The 20,404-nt window shown below is 42.7% G+C and overlaps 1 protein-coding gene across 2 annotated transcripts in view; it reads left to right on the top strand.

The window, feature by feature from the left end:
* The window catches only part of LOC129831205 (ectonucleotide pyrophosphatase/phosphodiesterase family member 2-like), a 36,697-nt gene extending 25,744 nt beyond the window's left edge, over nucleotides 1-10,953 (top strand). For both annotated transcript variants that reach the window (XM_055894329.1, XM_055894330.1), the window contains 2 exons: nucleotides 1,276-1,429; nucleotides 9,116-10,953. In XM_055894329.1, the coding sequence (XP_055750304.1) occupies nucleotides 1,276-1,429; nucleotides 9,116-9,286 (325 nt within the window). In that variant the 3' untranslated portion in view covers nucleotides 9,287-10,953. The remainder of the gene's footprint in view (nucleotides 1-1,275; nucleotides 1,430-9,115) is intronic.
* The last annotated feature ends 9,451 nt before the right edge of the window (nucleotides 10,954-20,404 follow it).

Raw genomic sequence — 20,404 nt, 5'->3', positions numbered from 1 at the left:
TGGTCTGTGGTCACCACCTGCAGAATCACTCCTGTTTTGGGGGGTGTCTTGCTAATTGCCTATAATTTCCACCTTTTGTCTATTCCATTTGCACAACAGCATGTGAAATTTATTGTCAATCAGTGTTGCTTCCTAAGTGGACAGTTTGATTTCACAGAAGTGTGATTGACTTGGAGTTACATTGTGTTGTTTAAGTGTTCCCTTTATTTTTTTGAGCAGTGTATATCTTTATGTACATATTCTTTATCCCTTTACACTTGTGTGTATAAGGTAGTAGTTGTGGAATTGCTAGGTTAGATTACTCATTTACATTTACATTTAAGTCATTTAGCAGACGCTCTTATCCAGAGTGACTTACAAATTGGTGCATTCACCTTAAGGTATCCAGTGGAACAACCACTTTACAATAGTGCATCTAACTCTTTTAAGGGGGGGGTAGAAGGATTACTTTATCCTATCCTAGGTATTGGTTATTACTGCATTATCGGAACTAGAAGCAAAAGCATTTCGCTACACTCGCATTAACATCTGCTAACCATGTATATGTGACAAATAAAATTTGATTTGATTTGATTAAACCAATGTACTCATTATATTTCACAGTAAACTTACATTTTGGATCAATGGCTGTGTGGTGAAAGATGTCTACAAACAAAATGAATGCCCAATAAAAAGTGTTGGATGTAAGACTGGCTGTGTTACAAGTGTTACCAATTTGGAGTTTTGTTCTAAGATTTAGAAAATTCACCAAATATTTGTGAAAATAGTAGCAAAGCTATACAAAAAAACGAAGACCTACCAGGTCAGGTTCCTCTGGTCATGTTTGTTTTTGTGTCTGCAACAGTGCGTCTTTCTGTGTAAAAAGAAAGGGTAATACCTAGTCAGTTGCACAACTCAGTGCATTCAATCGAAATGTGTCTCCCGCTGAATCAGAGAGTTGCAAAGGGCTGCCTACATGAACACTTCAGCAGTTCTTGTTGCGGGTTAATTGCTTTGTTCATTAACGGCAGATTTTTCCACTTTGCCAGCTCAGGGAATTGAACCAGCAACCTTTCTGTTACTGGCCCAATGCTCTTAACAGCTAGGCTACCTGTCACCCTTCCGTGTGTGTGTGTGTGTGTGTGTGTGTGTGTGTGTGTGTGTGTGTGCGTGCGTGCGTGCGTGCGTGCGTGCGTGCGTGCGTGCGTGCGTGCGTGCGTGCGTGCGTGCGTGCGTGCTTGCCTGTATCTTCATTAAAGTGACTACTTATGACTGTGACCCACATATGACCCCCAGATACGCCGCAGTCTCGGCTCCGGTCCCCACACACTACTATGTAGTGATCACCAGCTGTCAGGATGTCAACCAGACGGCCGGGGTGTGTGACGGCCCCCTCAATGTCTTCTCCTTCCTCCTACCCCACCGCTCAGACAACGACGAGAGCTGCAAGGTAATTCTCTCACCACATGGGGGCACTATGTCTATGACTGTCTCTGCTTGAAGAAGCCTACGCAAGAAATTGTTTGTAACCACAAATCTAGAATCTAGAACCCATAGAAATAGAATCCCACATTTATTTTCTAAATGTGTATGTATTTCACCACACACCATTACAAGGTATTTACTTAGAAATTACATAGCAAAACTAATTCAACTGAATTCAACTGAACTGAACTTATTCCCTTGACAAATTCTTGGCACCACATGGTACTTTGTTGCTAATTAATTGTTCATAATTCTTCGAAAAATTGCTGGCATGACTTTATTTAATCATTTCAAGGGAACAGTTAAATGGTGTAGACAGAGGAAGTACTTAGTTCATTCCCATGCACAGTCCTTCAGTCAACTTTGCATCTAACAGCCTTTACCACACTTTTGTATTTCCGGACTTCTATTGCACTACTGAATTATTGGAGTGGCCATTATAATGAATATAGGTCACTCTTCCCACTAACCTTTTGCTGCACTAACTCATAAAGGCCTGATTCAGGGCCGAGATAAGCGCACACAACTCTGACCTTTGCATTAATCTTACATTGATCTCAATGGGACACTTCCACGAAAGTTGGAGTTAAGGGCACAGAGATCTCAAGTCAGAATACAACCTCTTTTCATTGTCGGCAGAAGATGGCATTTAATTGCAGCCTTCTGTATCAGTTCAAATTTCACAATACAACTGTGGATTTCAAAATGGAGTGCTATGATAAATATAACTTGTTCACTATGACCCTCTGGTCTCATGATGATAACGATAATGACCTTTCATTGCAGACTCTTGAGGCTGTATCTCTTAAAGTTGTGTAGGCCTACTGTTTGAGCCATTGGTCTTTCATTAGTTCTAGTGACCATGACCACTTATTTGTCTGTGACCTTTACTGAACTTACTGAACTTGCTCGTCTGAGGCTACCTGACCCCTCTTCAGAGGACAAATATCTTTGTTTTATTTTTACACCTTTTTTCTACATATACATACATTTAACATATACATTTTACATACATGGTACTTTTATATACAACAACAATACATTACCAAACAAACTCTTTAATCCCAACCCTCAGCCCATCCCACCTACCACCACAGACCGCCCTTGTTTGGTTTCCATGTGCCATATATTTTTCAATTGTGTTGTGCTGTTTGACAACATTTGTTTTATCTTTCTAATCGTATATTATGCACAGATTGTGAGCTAAAGATGAACACCTTTCTTACGATTATTATTATATTATTTATTGACTGGCTATGGCTTTCCACATCGCCCAGCTTTCCAGATCGCCCAACACTGCTATTTGTAAGGTTAATTTTGTTGTTGTGATGTTGTGATTTTTTAACCATTCCTGAACCTGTGACCAGAAACAAATTAAATAGGGGCAATACCAGAATAAGTGATCTATTGATTCTGTCTCTTCGCAACAAAATCTACAAACTTGAGATTGTTGTATGCCCCATATATATTGCATTCTGTTGGTGGCAAGAATTTGATAGAATAATTGAAATTGAAAAACTCTAATTGTTGAGTCAAGTGTATTTTTTTGTACCAGTTCATAAACCATGTGCCATGGAATTGGTACATCAAAAATCTCCACCCATTTACTTTGCAACCTGTATGGCGCAGCTGTCAACATTTCTGTCCTCAGATTAAACTTATATATTTTTCTATTTATGCCAGTTCCTTTCAGCCAATTTGTATCTTTAATAAATGGCAGGCAAACAAGTTCCCTTCCTTCTGCCTTTTCCACTTGCCTCTTCCATTTTTGTGGTAGTTGTCACGCCCTGACCAGATAGCTTTTATTCTCTATGTTGGTGAGGTCGGGGTGTGATTTAGGGTGGGTCAACTAGGCGTTTATATGTCGATGTTGGCCTGTTATGGTTCCCAATCAGAGGCAGCTGTTTATTGTTGTCTCTGATTGGGGATCATATTTAGGCAGTCATTTCCCCTTTGTGCTTTGTGGGATCTTGTGTTTGTATAGCTGCCTGTGAGTAGTTCAGAACGTCACATTTCGTTTGTGCATGTTTGGTGAGTTTCGATTTATTAAAATATGTGGAACTCTACGCACGAGAGGCAGCACCCCCCCCAAAAAATTGGGGGGCACACCGGGTGGTTGGCGGAGCCAGGTTTCAGACCAGAGCCAACTCCCCGCACTCGCTTTAAGGAGCGTGTGACTGTTCAGGCACCATGTTATGCAGGAATACGCACTGTGTCTCCATTCACAGCCCGATGCGCTCGGTGTCAGCTCTCCGCACTTGCCGTGCGAAAATAAGCATCCAGCCAGGACGGGTTGTGCCGGCTCAGCGCTCCTGGTCTCCAGTACACCTCCTCGGACCAGAATATCCTGCGCCGGCTCTACGCGCTATAGCCCCAGTGCGTCTTCACAGCCCAGTGCGTTCTGTGCCAGCTTCCCGCACATGCCGGGCTGGAGTGAGCATCCAGCCAGGACGGGCTGTGCCAGCTCTGCGCTCTAGACCTCCAGTGCGCCTCCACAGTCCTGTGCCTCCTCCCGGCACTCGCCCTGAGGTGTGCGTCATCAGCCCGGTGCTACCTGTACCGGTCCCACGCATCAGGTCTCCAGTGCTCCTCCACAGTCCAGTACGTTCTGTGCCTCCTCCCCGCACTCGCCCTGAGGTGCGTGTCATCAGCCCGGTACCACCTGTACCGGTCCCACGCATCAGGCCTCCAGTGCGCCTCCACAGTCCAGAGCGTCTTGTGCCTCCTCCCCGCACTCGCCCTTAGGTGCGTGTCATCAGCCCGGTACCACCTGTACCAGTCCCACGCATCAGGCCTCCAGTGCGCCTCCACAGTCCAGAGCTTCCGGCGACAGTTCCCAGTCCAGAGCTTCTGGCGACAGTTCCCAGTCCAGAGCTTCTGGCGACAGTTCCCAGTCCAGAGCTTCTGGCGACAGTTCCTAGTCCAGAGCTTCTGGCGACAGTTCCCCGTCCAGAGTTTCCGGCGACGGTTCCCAGTCCAGAGCTTCCGGCGACGGTTCCCAGTCCAGAGCTTCCGGCGACGGTTCCCAGTCCAGAGCTTCCAGCGACGGTTCCCTGTCCGGAACCTCCTGAGACGGTCCGCGGTCCGGAACCTCCTGAGACAGTCCGCGGTCCGGAACCACCTGAGACGATCGGTGGTCCGGAACCTCCAGCGACGGTCTGCGGTTCGGAGCCTCCTGCGACGGTCTGCGGTCCGGAGCCTCCAGCGGGGGTTCCCGGTCCGGAGCCCTCGGCAACGATCCACGGCCCCGGAGCCCTCGGCGACAATCCACGATCCGGAGTATTCGGCGACAATTCACGGTCCGGTTCCTCCGGCGACGATCCACAGTCCGGAGCATCCGGCGATGATTCACGGTCCGGTTCCTCTGGCGACAACCCACGATCCGGTTCTTCTGGGCGACAAGCCACAGTCCTATTCCTCCGATTATGTGTCCACGAGCGGAGTGAGTACTTCGCCTCGCACCGGAGCCGCCCCCGACGGTAGATGCCCACCCGTACCCTCCCCTATTGAGTCAGGTTTTGCGGCTGGAGTCTGCACCTTTGGGGGGGGGGGTACTGTCACGCCCTGACCATAGAGAGCTTTTATTCTCTATGTTGGTGAGGTCGGGGTGTGATTTAGGGTGGGTCATCTAGGCGTTTATATGTCGATGTTGGCCTGTTATCACCTGTTTATCGTTGTCTCTGATTGGGGATCATATTTAGGCAGCCATTTCCCCTTTGTGCTTTGTGGGATCTTGTGTTTGTGTAGCTGCCTGTGAGTAGTCCAGAATGTCACGTTTCGTTTGTGCTTGTTTGTTTTGTTTGGTGAGTTTCTAATTATTAAAATATGTGGAACTCTACGCACGCTGCGCCTTGGTCCATTCCTTATGACGAACGTGACAGTAGTGCTGCAATCAGTTGGTTGTAAGTGTGGATTGAGCAGATATTCCCATATATTTTCAATAACTGCGTATGTGACATACTGTAACTCCTCCATTTCTATTCATAATATCATTGATAAATATAATTTTAAAACATTTCTTCCATAAAGAATGTTTTTTTATTAATCAATATATTTGAGTTTAACCTTAACATTTGTTGTAATATTTGTTATTTTCTGGAGGATAAAACTGAAATTCTAACCAGCTTTGTATGGCTTGTTTAAGAAAGGGCGATACTTTAAAACATTTACATTACATTTAAGTCATTTAGCAGACGCTCTTATCCAGAGCGACTTACAAATTGGTGCATTCACCTTAAGATATCCAGTGGAACAGCCACTTTACAATAGTGCGTCTAAATCTTTTAAGGGGGGGGGGGGGGTCAGAAGGATTACTTTATCCTATCCTAGGTATTCCTTAAAGAATACCTTTAAGGAATACCGCCGGAGATGCCCAACTGTAATAGTTTCTACAGTGCTGCTATTCGGTGGCTAGCTGGCTAGCTAGCAGTGTTGATTACGTTACGTTACGTTAAAAGGACGAAAATAGCTGGCTAGCTAACCTAGATAATTGCTCTAAACTACACAAATTATCTTAGATACAGAGATGGCTATGTAGCTAGCTAAGATCAAACAAATCAAGCCGTTGTACTGTAATGAAATGAAATGAAATGCGATACTACCTGTGGAGCGAAGCGGAATGCGACCGGGTTGTTGAAAGCGGAAAGCTGACTATCGTAGTGAGTAATCCCAACCCCACTTTATTTTAGCATCTAGAATAGTTGTTTCTATTTAAGCCAATATGTCATTTCTAGGCCTATAGTGCAGGGCTAGGCAACCATGGTCCTGGAGTGCCGCAGACCATTCATGTTTTTGATTTACCGTTGTTTTTGATTTAAAAGTAAATCATTTTCAATTAGTTGGAAATGAGAAGTTGTAATCTATATACATGAATGCTCATATTTGAAAGTCCTAGCAGGCTATAAGCATGTCAGTCTAGCCTGCTCAGTTCATTGGATTCAGTTGTTCGTAAAAAAAAAAAAAAAAAGAAGAAGAAGAGAAACAACCTAAATATATCGCAAGAGCAGTCCTTTTTTTATGTCCATTACATGCATGACATATTTCATGTCGTCTTCATTATATCCTGTTATATTCCGACAAAAAAAGGAACAAGGAACGTAGATTCTAACGGCCGCTAATGACTGCCAGTAAAAATGTGTCTTAGGCATCAAATTATATCCTGTTGTATCATACAATGACTGTCAGCAAGCCAACACTTGTCACTCTCTTATGGGAAGGCATACTCAAATTCCAACTCACAATCGATTCCGACACAGCCACGGCCTGACAGCCAAGAATACATGCAGTACTGACAATCCGGAGTGAGTAAACTTGTAAAACCAACCCTCTCTCCACCCGACACATTGTTTTTTATTCCAGGGTCGTTTCTCTATCACCTCAGCTGTTTTACACCTAGGCCTATATCATTAGGATCAAGAATATAAAAGGTAGCATAAATAGCTTATATAGAAATATATATTATAACGTTCTCTCGCTAAGAGAAGTTCTTCCATAAGCCAATTATTGTATTAGTTCTACTGTTAACTTTAATCACTTTATCCCAGTGTTAACCAGCCCACACACACTAGAGACAACAACCCTGTTGACAATACCTAATCCATCCATTTGCCAGTGTGTATCGGAAGAATAATCATCCTTTATATTTTTCATACTTACTGTAATTGATGGATTAGGTACTGAATTTACTGTAATTGCTCGTCTGAGGCTCCATCACCATGACCACTTATCGGTCTGTAACTTTTACTGAACTTACTGTAATTAATCGTCTGAGGCTACATGACCATGACCACTTATCGGTCTGTAACTTTTACTGAACTTACTGTAATTAATCGTCTGAGGCTACATGACCATGACCACTTATCCCACGATGTCAGTGGTGCTGCATTGTGCCCTTCTCCCTGAGTGTGCTGTGCAATCCGAAGCGTCTTTCACTCGCATTGCTCTACCTCATGTGAACGGGTCTTTCTCACAGGTTACAAGTGAAGACAGACACATCTGGGACGCAACTGCGCGCGTCCTTATCCAATTCCAAGGTGCATATTGAAGATATTGGAAGAACTGTCCACATTTACTTTTTGTCAACCAACAAGATGAGTAGGCCTAACGAACAGCAAAAGCACTAGCCTATGTCAATCTACTATCCCCCCTAGTACAAAAGTCAACCTATTCTATTCTGTGGGAGAAATAAATATTCCAAACATAGTCTGGGACAGTTGTGGAATGTGATAGATCCCAAATTAATAGAACCACTAGCATCAAAAAAACTTTTTTATGCAATGTGGCTGAAGCAACAGATCAGGAAGTGTAGCGTAAAATGTTGGTAAACTATTAGGCTATTTTTTCACATTATAAGCGCAGCAATGTGCACATGGTAGTAGGCTGTAAGCGTGAATGTTCCATTAGCGGAAAACACCATTATCAAAAGTGATTGCAAATGCAATTATGCATGTAATGCTTTAATTATAAAGGTTTTTATGGTGAAATGTATCTTCTACAAACTTGAAATTTACGCACTGCTTATACTGTATATATATGCCAGTTAGGCTCTACACCCCTTGTTAAGCGGATTCATGTGCTTAATTTTAAGAAGCTATTTGGCCACCTTAGTTGTGCTACTAACCTTATTAAATCATATAGGCTTATGGGCTGGGCTACATGAGGTGTAGACTGCCACTATGATTAGAAAAAAGTTTTACAAAAAAAGCCATTATTTCTTATGCTGGGCATCATTCACAAGTGATAATATATTATTCCCAAGTGATAGGCTAATATTGTCACCCATCAGACTATTCTTGATTTAATCCTGTCTTTACATATACTAAATAATATATGTGTGACATTTGTATTGATTTAGAATGGACCGTTATCATGCACCTGTATCAAAACAGGGGCAGCGTCAAATCTTTTATTTAATCTATGCACTTAAATAGTAAATGAAGGACGCTTTTCCCCGTGGTATATTTTCATGCCAGTCAGGTAGGCTATACTCCTGTTGTAAATATAAGCAATGTGCTTAATATTAGGAAAGTTGAGAAATAAATATGGTAGGCCTAGCCTATAGAAAGCTGATGAGATCCTCCTCTTTTTATTAGCAGCCATCACTCTGTTTTCTCCCGCAATTTCATAGCCTATAGAAATGTTGCACAACATGAGCTCATGGGCTCCCATGAAGTGTTTGATTAGATTTTAGAATACATATGCATTGATGTCAGAGTGATTACAGGGATAATAGAGTGCTGAATATCAGGCAGTTAGCAAGTTTAGTAGGCTACTAATGACCAGCAGCAGCATCAGAGTTTGGAGAAGACTAATTACCGTGACTAAACGGGCATGTGGAATTTGACTGCCTTCATGACTCTTGACCGCCAGTGTGGAGATAATACCGTCACTGCAACAGCTCTACTTGTGATGGTCATATAGGGGGTTTCCTATGACTGCAGCCATGTTTTTTTCTGGTATCGTCATTGTAATTTCCGCTCTATCAATATTGATGACCTTGTAACGCTGTGTGTAGTCTTTTGAAATGCTTTCTATAAATAATACATAGATTGAATCAGCCAGCTGATGATCATAATAATGTCCAAATTAGATATGATTTATATGTAACACACATACAATTTTTTTTTTATCTTGTCTTGTGGTGGTCCTGCAGAGCTCAGAGGACGAGTCGCAGTGGGTGGAGGAGCTGCTGAAGCTGCACACAGCGCGGGTCAGAGACGTGGAGATCCTCACAGGCCTGGACTTGTACCGCTCCACCACCCTGAACTACACCCAGACCCTCTCCCTCAAGACCTACCTGCACACCTTCGAGGGTGACACCTAAAACAGACACACACAAACTCCCTCTCACTGTATCTCTGTATCGTTTTCCCTCTCTTCTCAATTTTCATACTGTGTTTCACTTACCCTCTTTGTCTCTCCCCTCTTTGTCCCACTGGGCACAAATGTAAATTCAACGTCTATTACACGTTGGTTCAACATAATTTCATTGAAATGACGTGAAAAACAACTTTGATTCAACCCGTGTGTGCCCAGTGGGGTCTTTCTCTTTCTCTCTCCCCAGTACATGTCTGATCCTTAGGTGTATATTTTTTATAGTATTTGTCATATTTATTATGTAGGGGATAAAAATGCTGCCACTTCGTCACACTAATCCAGAGAGCTCTTGTGTTCGAAATAGGAGTGGAATTAGACTTTTGTTGTGTATGGTTTGAGAGAAAGTGTTGTGTTGTGAATTAAGTGTTTGTTTGGGGAAGTGGAGGAATGGGTTGGATTAGGTTAATGGAAGCTTTTGGTTGCAGGAAGATTATGTCATATCCAGTGGTGGAAAAAGTACCCAATTGTCATACTTGAGTAAAAGTAAAGATATCTTTAATAGAAAATTGAAAGTCCCCTAGTAAAATACTACTTGAGTAAAAGTCTAAAAGTATTTGGTTTTAAATATACCTAAGTATCAAAAGTAAATGTAATTGTTATAATATACTTAAGTATCAAAAGTAAAAGTATAAATCATTTCAAATTCTTTATATTAAGCAAACCAGATGGCACCAAAATTTACGGATAGCTAGGGGTACACCAACACTCAGACATCATTTACAAATTAAGCATGTGTGATTAGTGAGTACGCCAGATCAGAGGCAGTAGGGATGACCAGGGATGTTCTCTTGATAAGTGCGTGAATTTGACCATTTTCCTGTCCTGCTAAGTATTCAAAATGTAACCAGTACTTTTGGGTGTCAGGGAAAATACATGGAGTAAAAAAGTACATTATTTTCTTTAGGAAAAAAATGAAGAGTAAAAGTTGTCAAAAATATTAATAGTGAATTAAAGCACAGGTACCCCAAAAAACGACTTACGTAAAAATTCTTCAAATTACTACTTAAGTACTTTACACCACTGGTCATATCTATTAATACTGCAGAGTGATGATCTACTATAGCCTGACGTGTCTTTGTAATTGGTGTGAAGACTTTATTGCCACCTCCTACACTTACATAAGGTTTAAATAAGGATGACATAGCAAATGTTGAAAACAGTCGAGACACCAATGACAACTTTCTGTAATACTTTATTGGTGACACAAAGTGTTGTTCGGGTTAGCTAACAGACTAGTGGTGTGCGTTGGTATTATAGGTGTTAAAAGTGCTAAGTCAGTTGTTATAAGCTCTTATAACTGTGTTATAACGTAACTTTAACAACTGGTATATGATGTTTATGACAGTGGAGTCAAGTGCAGTGTTTGGCTGTTTGGCTTTGAGCGTAATGAACTAAATCTACTACTGATAGCGGCCCTGCTTGCAGAACACTTGACTCGTTGAAAGTCCTACAGATTCAGCACAATTAACAAACATTTTCATGTCACTTAATACAACCTCCACTGATGGCCTCAGATGTTATGTTAATGGTATCTGGTTATATTTTTCCCTTCTAAATTGTGTATTATTAACATATGGCAAGGTTCTGATCAGAATAAATTCTTATAATGTTGCAGATGAGCATTTGAGTAATTTTTGTTTCAATAACCATGAAATCAAAATAACTGGTTATACAGTAGGAAGCCTGGCACACCAAAAATAGTTCAGAATTTATGTTATGTAAAGAGACATTTGAGGGAACCATCTAGTCAATATTTGAACCTTGGCTGTAGTATTTGGAGTAAAACCAAAACGCAAAGTTTAGGAAGTGTGTTTTCTTATGCTATACTTAAGCAATTAAGCACGAGGGGGTGTGGTATATTAGCCATATACCACACCCCCTCGTGCTTAATTGCTATTATAAACTGGCTACCAACGTAATTAGTATTTCTTGGCTCAAACCACCCAGTCTATAATTGGCTGTTTATCCATGAGGAATGATTGTGCAAGCTACCCACTAAAATCTGGGTGGTTGTTATTTCAGATTTAGATGACAGTGGCTTTGCAAAGTCCAGATAATGTACGAAGCGCCGTTCCCTCCTTCAGTGAAAGTGTTGATTTCCTTCAAAGAGCCATGAGGCTTTGTATTTGGTGCCAGCAAATCGTGGTAGTCCTGGTTCATAAATCAATTTGTGGATGATATCGACACTAGTCCGCCGGGTGTCAAAGTGTGTCCCTTTTTATTGTATAAAGCACTCAGGCCCGTCCGATAATGTCTGGATTGTCTTCCACAAAATGCTATCAAACAGTCAGGGAGTCAGGAAGTTAGGGCTGCGGTCACCCCCTCTTCAAAGGGGGAGACACTCTAGACCCAAACTGTTACAGACCTATATCCATCCTGCCCTGCCTTTCTAAAGTATTCGAAAGCCAAATGAACAAACAGATCACCGATCATTTCGAATCCCATCGTACCTTCTCCGCTATGCAATCTGGTTTCCGAGCTAGTCATGGGTGCACCTCAGCCAAGCTCAAGGTCCTAAACGATATCATAACCGTCATCAATAAAAGATAGTACTGTGCAGCCGTCTTCATTGACCTGGCCAAGGCTTTCGACTCTGTCAATCACCGTATTCTTATCGGCAGACTCAACAGCCTTGGTTTCTCTAATGACTGCCTCGCCTGGTTCACTAACTACTTCTCAGATAGAGTTCAGAGTGTCAAGTCGGAGGGCCTGTTGTCTGGACCTCTGGCAGTCTCTATGGGGTTGCCACAGGGTTCAATTATCGGGCCGACTCTTTTCTCTGTATATATCAATGATGTCGCTCTTGCTGCGGGTGATTCTTTGATCCACATCTACGCAGACGACACCATTCTGTATACATCTGGCCCTTCTTTATCCACTGTGTTAACTAACCTCCAGACGAGCTTCAATGCCATACAACACTCCTTCCGTGGCCTCCAACGGCTCTTGAATGCAATTAAAACGAAATGCATGCTCTTCAACCGATCGCTGCACGCACCTGCCCGCCCGACTAGCATCACTACTCTGGATGGTTCTGACTTAGAATATGTGGACAACTATAAATACCCAGGTGTCTGGCTAGACTGTAAACTCTCCTTCCAGACTCACGTTAAGCATCTCCAATCCAAAGTTAAATCTAGAATCAGCTTCCTATTTCGCAACAAAGCCTCCTTCACTCATGCTGCCAAACATACCCTTGTAAAACTGACTATCCTACCGATCCTTGACTTCGGCGATGTAATTTACCAAGTAGCCTCCAATACTCTACTCAGCAAATTGGATGCGGTCTATCACAGTGCTATCCGTTTTGTCACCAAAGCCCCATATACTACCCACCACTGCGACCTGTATGCTCTCGTTGGCTGGTCCTCGCTACATATTCGTAGCCAAACCCAATGGCTCCAGATCAGCTATAAGTCTTTGCTAGGTAAAGCTCCGCCTTATCTTAGCTCACTGTTCACCATAGCACCATTTTTGTTTTGAGATGCCTGAAAACATACGCATGCTCACTGAATGTCATCCAATGCCAAATACACTGAACATACAAAACATTGGAACAGATATTTTTGTGCTGTCTTGCCAACTTTGGGGCAGCAGGTAGCCTAGTGGTTAGAGTGTTGGACTAGTAACTGAAAGGTTGCAAGATCGAGTCCCTGAGCTGACAAGGTAAAAAAAATATGTCGTTCTGCCAATGATCAAGGCAGTTAACCCACTGTTCCCCACGTGCGGAGACATGGATGTGTATCAAGGCACAAGGCAAGACCCAGATGCAGACACAGATGGATGGAGTCTTACAATGTAGGCTGTCATTGAAAATAAGAATTTGTTCTTAACTGACTTCCCTAGTAAAATAAAAAACTCAGGAGTTGTCATGACAGCACAGACAGGTCTGCTACCTACTAGCTGTATCTGTTCCTCTGATACAACTCCAGTACATTTAATCAGCAGTCACATTGATCCAGCATGTCCCTTCATTGACCTTCACTCCAGACAATACCAGAACCTTGTTGTCCTCATATCGTTATTGGGAGCTGTGTGTGTTCTAGAAAATGGTCCCCGGTGGTCAGAACAGCCGCCTGCTGCAGCCACTGCTGACTGACATGGAGTACAAGGTGACGGTCACCCCGGTCTACGCCGATGGAGACGGCCCCGGTGTCAGCCGCATGGGACGCACCTGTAAGTCTGTCTGCATGACCTTCTCTCCATGGTGACACGGACTCTGAGATATATGTCCTGTTCTGTTCAGGACAATGGAACCCTCTGTGCTTCTGTATTCTTCTTTCAGGTGGAATATGAACTTCAAATATATACACTGAGTGTACAAAACATTAAGAACACCTGCTCATTCCATGACATAGACTGACTAGGTGAATGCCATGATCCCTTATTGATGTCACCTGTTAAATCCACTTCAATCAGTGTAGTTGAAGGGGATGAGACAGGTTTAAGAATGATTTTTAAGCCTTGAGACAATTGAGACATGGATTGTATATGTGTTCCATTCACAGTTCGAGTGGGCAAGACAAAATAATTATATAAGTGACTTTGAACAGGTTATGGTAGTAGGTGTCAAGCGCATTGGTTTGAGGGTGTCAAGAACTGCAATGCTGCTGGGTTTCACACACTAAACAGTTTCCTGTGTGTATCAAGAATGGTCCGACAATTTTCTGTCATAGACAAAGGAACTCAAAGGGTGTGATGATATTAATTAACAAAAATGTTGATCTGAATGTGCAAATAGTCAGGAATGATTCACAAGGAAGGTGGATACTTTTGAATATGAAAGTGGACGAAAAAGAGATTTGGCTCATTAATCTATATGGTCCAAATCAGGATGATCCATACTTATTCGAAAACATTTATACCAATTTATTGAACTTACAGGCAACAAATTATCTAATAATTATGGTAGGAGACTATAACACAGTGTTAAGTACGTCAATGGGCCGTAAAGGTAATCACTCTAGAAACTATCATCACCGTGCCCTTAAGGAAATCCCAAATATTATGGACACATTAGAAATAGTGGATATTTGGATACTAGAAAACCCTGACCTAGTGAGATATACATGGAGGAGACTTAATCAAGCTAGTCGTCTTGACTACTTCCTTGTCTCTTTCTCTCTTGCATCAAAGGTTAAAAAAAAACTTTTTTTTTATACTTTTTCCAGTATAATATAGGTTCAGCAAATACCCTTATTGTTTGGGATACCTTTAAATGTACCTTTAGGGGTCATTCAATTCAATATTCATCAATAATAAAAAAGCAGTTTCTGGCTAAAGAGACAAGACTAACAAGGGAAATCCATGAACTAATAGTACAGGAAGAAAGCAATAAAAACGATACTACAGAGATACAAAATATGTTAGAGGGAAAACAAAAAGAACTTGAGGAACTTATCCAAGAACGATCTAATGTAATCTATTACAAAAATAAAGCAAATTGGATGGAATATGCAGAAAAATACTAAACATTATTCCTGAATCTCCAATACAGGAACGCTAACAAAAAGAATTTGCAGAAACTCGTTACTGAAGACGGAGTCATCTATTATTCTCCAAATTATATTTTAAAAGAGGCTAATTATTTTATATATTTTATATATTCCAAGATGGCGTAGCAGTCGGACGTGTGTTTCTCTTGTCTTGTCCCGTCTTGTCCCGCGTAAATAGTCCTCGTATTTGTTGTATACATTTCGTATATATTTTAATTTCACTTTCCATCTTGGAACTGAATATACATTCCCGCAACCCGCCTCACCCAATGTGGTACGGATCTGCTATTTTTTATACTTTAGAACCGTAACCCCAATCAGAAGCTAGCCAGATAACTAGCTACTAGCTAGTAGTCAGTTAGCCACTGCTGCGGTCTTCACCCTTAACTCGGACACCAGCCAGCTTCAGCTCGGGCCAATACCTGCCAGTCTGCAGGCGCGATATCAACCCAGAGAATATAGGACTGCTTTTTCTCTACCACATCACCGGATTCCTGACGCAAGCTCTGGACAATTACACCGGATCATCGTCGCTAGCTAGCTGCAACCAAGTGGCTACTACTGGCTAATACCTCTGTCCCGAAACAAGCACCAGTTAGCCTTGAGCTAGCCTCGAGCTAGGCCCATCTGCCGGCTAGCCGAAGAGGCCTACCATCGAATTCTTGGGCTACAATACCTCTTTTGCCAATTGGACTGGACCCTTTATTGCCGACACGGAGCCCCGCCGATCCATCACGACTGGTCTGCCGACGTAATTGTCCGAGGTGGTTTCAACAGGCTTTTCCATTGCGACGTTTCTGAATACCCATCTGCTAATTATTAGCTTTCTTATCGGCTGCTATCTAAATAAATATATCGGACAATTTTTTTTTTTCTTTTTTTCCTGGGTCACTATATCTATTTTGCCAATTGGATCGATCCCCTCTACCACACGGAACCCCACTAATCTACCGACGGAAACGAACGAGGTGACAAAAAAAAAAAAAAAACAGACCTCCATCCTATGTTATCTTGCTACCGATAGCCAGCTACCCGGCCAGCTGTCTGGATCGCCGTGACCCCAACCAACCTCTACTCACTGGACCCTTATGATCACTCGATTAAGCATGCCTCTCCTTAATGTAAATATGCCTTGTCCATTGCTGTTCTGGTTAGTGTTTATTGGCTTATTTCACTGTAGAGCCTCTAGCCCTGCTCACTATATATCCAACCTCTCAGTTCCACCACCCACATATGCGATGACATCACCTGGTTTCAATGATGTTTCTAGAGACTATATCTCTCTCATCATCACCCATTACCTAGGTTTACCTCCACTGTATTCACATCCTACCATACCTTTGTCTGTACATTATTCCTTGAAGCTATTTTATCGCCCCCAGAAACTTCCTTTTACTCTCTGTTCTAGACGTTCTAAACGACCAATTCTCATAGCTTTTAGCCGTACCCTTATCCTACTCCTCCTCTGTTCCTCTGGTGATGTAGAGGTGAATCCAGGCCCTGCAGTACCTAGCTCCACTCCTATTCCCCAGGCGCTCTCTTTTGATGACTTCTGTAACCGTAATAGCCTTGGTTTCATGCATGTTAACATTAGAAGCCTCCTCCCTAAGTTTGTTTTGTTCACTGCTTTAGCACACTCTGCCAACCCAGATGTTTTAGCCGTGTCTGAATCCTGGCTTAGGAAGACCACCAAAAATTCTGACATTTTCATCCCTAACTACAAGATTTTCAGACAAGATAGAACGGCCAAAGGGGGCGGTGTTGCAATCTACTGCAAGGATTGCCTGCAGAGTTCTGTTTTACTATCCAGGTCTGTTCCGAAACAATTTGAACTCCTACTTTTAAAAATCCACCTCTCTAAAAACAAGTCTCTCACTGTTGCCGCCTGCTATAGACCACCCTCTGCCCCCAGCTGTGCTCTGGACACCATATGTGAACTGATTGCCCCCCATCTATCTTCAGAGCTTGTGGTGCTAGGCGACCTAAATTGGAACATGCTTAACACCCTAGCCATCCTACAATCTAAGCTTGATGCCCTCAATCTCACACAAATTATCAATGAACCTACCAGGTATCACCCCAATTCCGTAAACACGGGTACCCTCATAGACATCATCCTAACCAACTTGCCCTCCAAATACACCTCTGCTGTTTTCAACCAAGATCTCAGCGATCACTGCCTCATTGCCTGTATCCGTAATGGGTCAGCGATCAAACGACCTCCACTCATCACTGTCAAACGCTCCCTGAAACACTTCAGCGAGCAGGCCTTTCTAATCGACCTGGCCGAGGTATCCTGGAAGGATATTGATCTCATCCCGTCAGTAGAGGATGCCTGGATATTTTAAAAAAATGCCTTCCTCACCATCTTGAATAAGCATGCCCCATTCAAGAAATTTAGAACCAGGAACAGATATAGCCCTTGGTTCTCTCCTGACCTGACTGCCCTTAACCAACAGAAAAACATCCTATGGCGTTCTGCATTAGCATCGAACAGCCCCCGTGATATGCAACTTTTCAGGGAAGCTAGAAACCAGTATACACAGGCAGTTAGAAAAGCCAAGGCTAGCTTTTTCAAGCAGAAATTTGCTTCCTGCAACACAAACTCAAAAAAGTTCTGGGACACTGTAAAGTCCATGGAGAATAAGAACACCTCCTCCCAGCTTCCAACTGCACTGAAGATAGGAAATACTGTCACCACCGACAAATCCATCATAATTGAGAATTTCAATAAGCATTTTCTATGGCTGGCCATGCTTTCCACCTGGCTACCCCTACCCCGGTCAACAGCACTTCCCTCCCCTCTGCTACTCGCCCAAGCCTTCCCCATTTCTCTTTCTCCCAAATACAGTCAGCTGATGTTCTGAAAGAGCTGCAAAATCTGGACCCTTACAAATCAGCCGGGCTAGATAATCTGGACCCTTTCTTTCTAAAACTATCTGCTGAAATTGTTGCCACCCCTATTACCAGCCTTTTCAACCTCTCTTTCGTGTCGTCTGAGATTCCCAAAGATTGGAAAGCAGCTGCGGTTATCCCCCTCTTCAAAGGGGGAGACACTCTAGACCCAAACTGCTACAGACCTATATCTATCCTACCCTGCCTTTCTAAGGTCTTCGAAAGCCAAGTCAACAAACAGATTACCGACCATCTCGAATCCCACCATACCTTCTCCGCTATGCAATCTGGTTTCAGAGCTGGTCATGGGTGCACCTCAGCCACGCTCAAGGTCATAAACGATATCTTAACCGCTATCGATAGGAAACAGTACTTTGCAGCCATATTCATTGACCTGGCCAAGGCTTTTGACTCTGTCAATCACCACATCCTCATCGGCAGACTCGACAGCCTTGGTTTCTCTAATGATTGCCTCGCCTGGTTCACCAACTACTTCTCTGATCGAGTTCAGTGTGTCAAATCGGAGGGTCTGTTGTCCGGACCTCTGGCAGTCTCTATGGGGGTGCCACAGGGTTCAATTCTTGGACCGACTCTCTTCTCTGTATACATCAATGATGTCGCTCTTGCTGCTGGTGAGTCTCTGATCCACCTCTACGCAGACGACACTATTCTGTATACTTCTGGCCCTTCTCTTGACACTGTGTTAACAACCCTCCAGGCGAGCTTCAATGCCATACAACTCTCCTTCCGTGGCCTCCAATTGCTCTTAAATACAAGTAAAACTAAATGCATGCTCTTCAACCGATCGCTGCCTGCACCTGCCCGCCTGTCCAGCATCACTACTCTGGACGGCTCTGACTTAGAATATGTGGACAACTACAAATACCTAGGTGTCTGGTTAGACTGTAAACTCTCCTTCCAGACTCACATCAAGCATCTCCAATCCAAAGTTAAATCTAGAATCGGCTTCCTATTCCGCAACAAGGCATCCTTCACTCATGCTGCCAAACATACCCTTGTAAAACTGACCATCCTACCAATCCTCGACTTCGGTGATGTCATTTACAAAATAGCCTCCAAAACCCTACTCAATAAATTGGATGCAGTCTATCACAGTGCCATCCGTTTTGTCACCAAAGCCCCATATACTACCCACCACTGCGACCTGTACGCTCTCGTTGGCTGGCCCTCGCTTCACACTCGTCGCCAAACCCACTGGCTCCAGGTCATCTACAAGACCCTGCTAGGTAAAGTCCCCCCTTATCTCAGCTCGCTGGTCACCATAGCAACGCCCACCCGTAGCACGCGCTCCAGCAGGTATATCTCTCTGGTCACCCCCAAAACCAATTCTTCCTTTGGCCGCCTCTCCTTCCAGTTCTCTGCTGCCAATGACTGGAACGAACTACAAAAATCTCTGAAACTGGAAACACTTATCTCCCTCACTAGCTTTAAGCACCAGCTGTCAGAGCAGCTCATAGATTACTGCACCTGTACATAGCCCATCTATAATTTAGCCCAAACAACTACCTCTTTACCTACTGTATTTATTTATTTAGCTCCTTTGCACCCCATTATTTCTATCTCTACTTTGCACCTTCTTCCACTGCAAACCAACCATTCCAGTGTTATTTTTTACTTGCTATATTGTATTTTCTTCGCCACCATGGCCTTTTTATATTTTTATTTATTTATATATATATTTTGTTTGCCTTCACCTCCCTTATCTCACCTCACTTGCTCATATTGTATATAGACTTATTTTTCACTGTATTATTGACTGTATGTTTGTTTTACTCCATGTGTAACTATGTGTTGTTGTATGTGTCGAACTGCTTTGCTTTATCTTGGCCAGGTCGCAATTGTAAATGAGAACGTGTTCTCAATTTGCCTACCTGGTTAAATAAAGGTGAAATAAAAATAAATAAATTAGGCAGATGTTCTCTTTTCCGTCTCATCCTCTCCCACTGAATGAATATTATGGTAAGAAATTCTTTCCAAATAATATAAAAAATGGAAAACTAACAAATGTACAGAAAGACCCATCAACACTCACAATGATAAAGTGAAAACATGTTTATTTCTTTTGCAATTTTATTGAAAATTAAATACATTAATATCAAATTTACATAAGTTTTCACACCCCTGAGTCAATAGTTTGTAGAACCACCTTTGGCAGCAATTACAGCTGTGAGTCTTTCTGTGTACATCTCTAAGAGCTTTCCACACCTGGATCATTATTTTCAAAAATTATTCAAGCTCTGTCAAATTGGTTGTTGATCATTGCTAGACAACCATTTTCAGGTCAAGCCATATATTTTTAACTTGGACACTCGGTAACATCCACTGTCTTCTTGGTAAGCAACTCCAGTGTAGATTTGGCCTTGTGTTTTAGGTTGAACTCTGTAACGTCACCATTGGCCTCATGTTGAAATCGCTAAGCAGTTTCCTTCCTCTACGGCAACTCAGTTAGGAAGGACTGTTGTATCTTTATAGTGACTGGGTGTATTGATGCACCATCCAAACTGCAATTAATAACCTCATCATGCTCAAAGGGATATTTAATATTTTCTTTTTACCCATATACCAATGGGTGCCCTTCTTTGCGAGGCATTGGAAAATCTCCCTGGACTTTGAGGGACCTTACAGATATTTGTATGTGTGGGGTACAGAGATTA

This window comes from Salvelinus fontinalis, chromosome 32 (assembly GCF_029448725.1).
Source record: "Salvelinus fontinalis isolate EN_2023a chromosome 32, ASM2944872v1, whole genome shotgun sequence".
Taxonomy (NCBI): domain Eukaryota; kingdom Metazoa; phylum Chordata; class Actinopteri; order Salmoniformes; family Salmonidae; genus Salvelinus; species Salvelinus fontinalis.
Note: the sequence above shows the minus strand (reverse complement) of the source record. Positions and strands in the feature narration are given on the sequence as shown.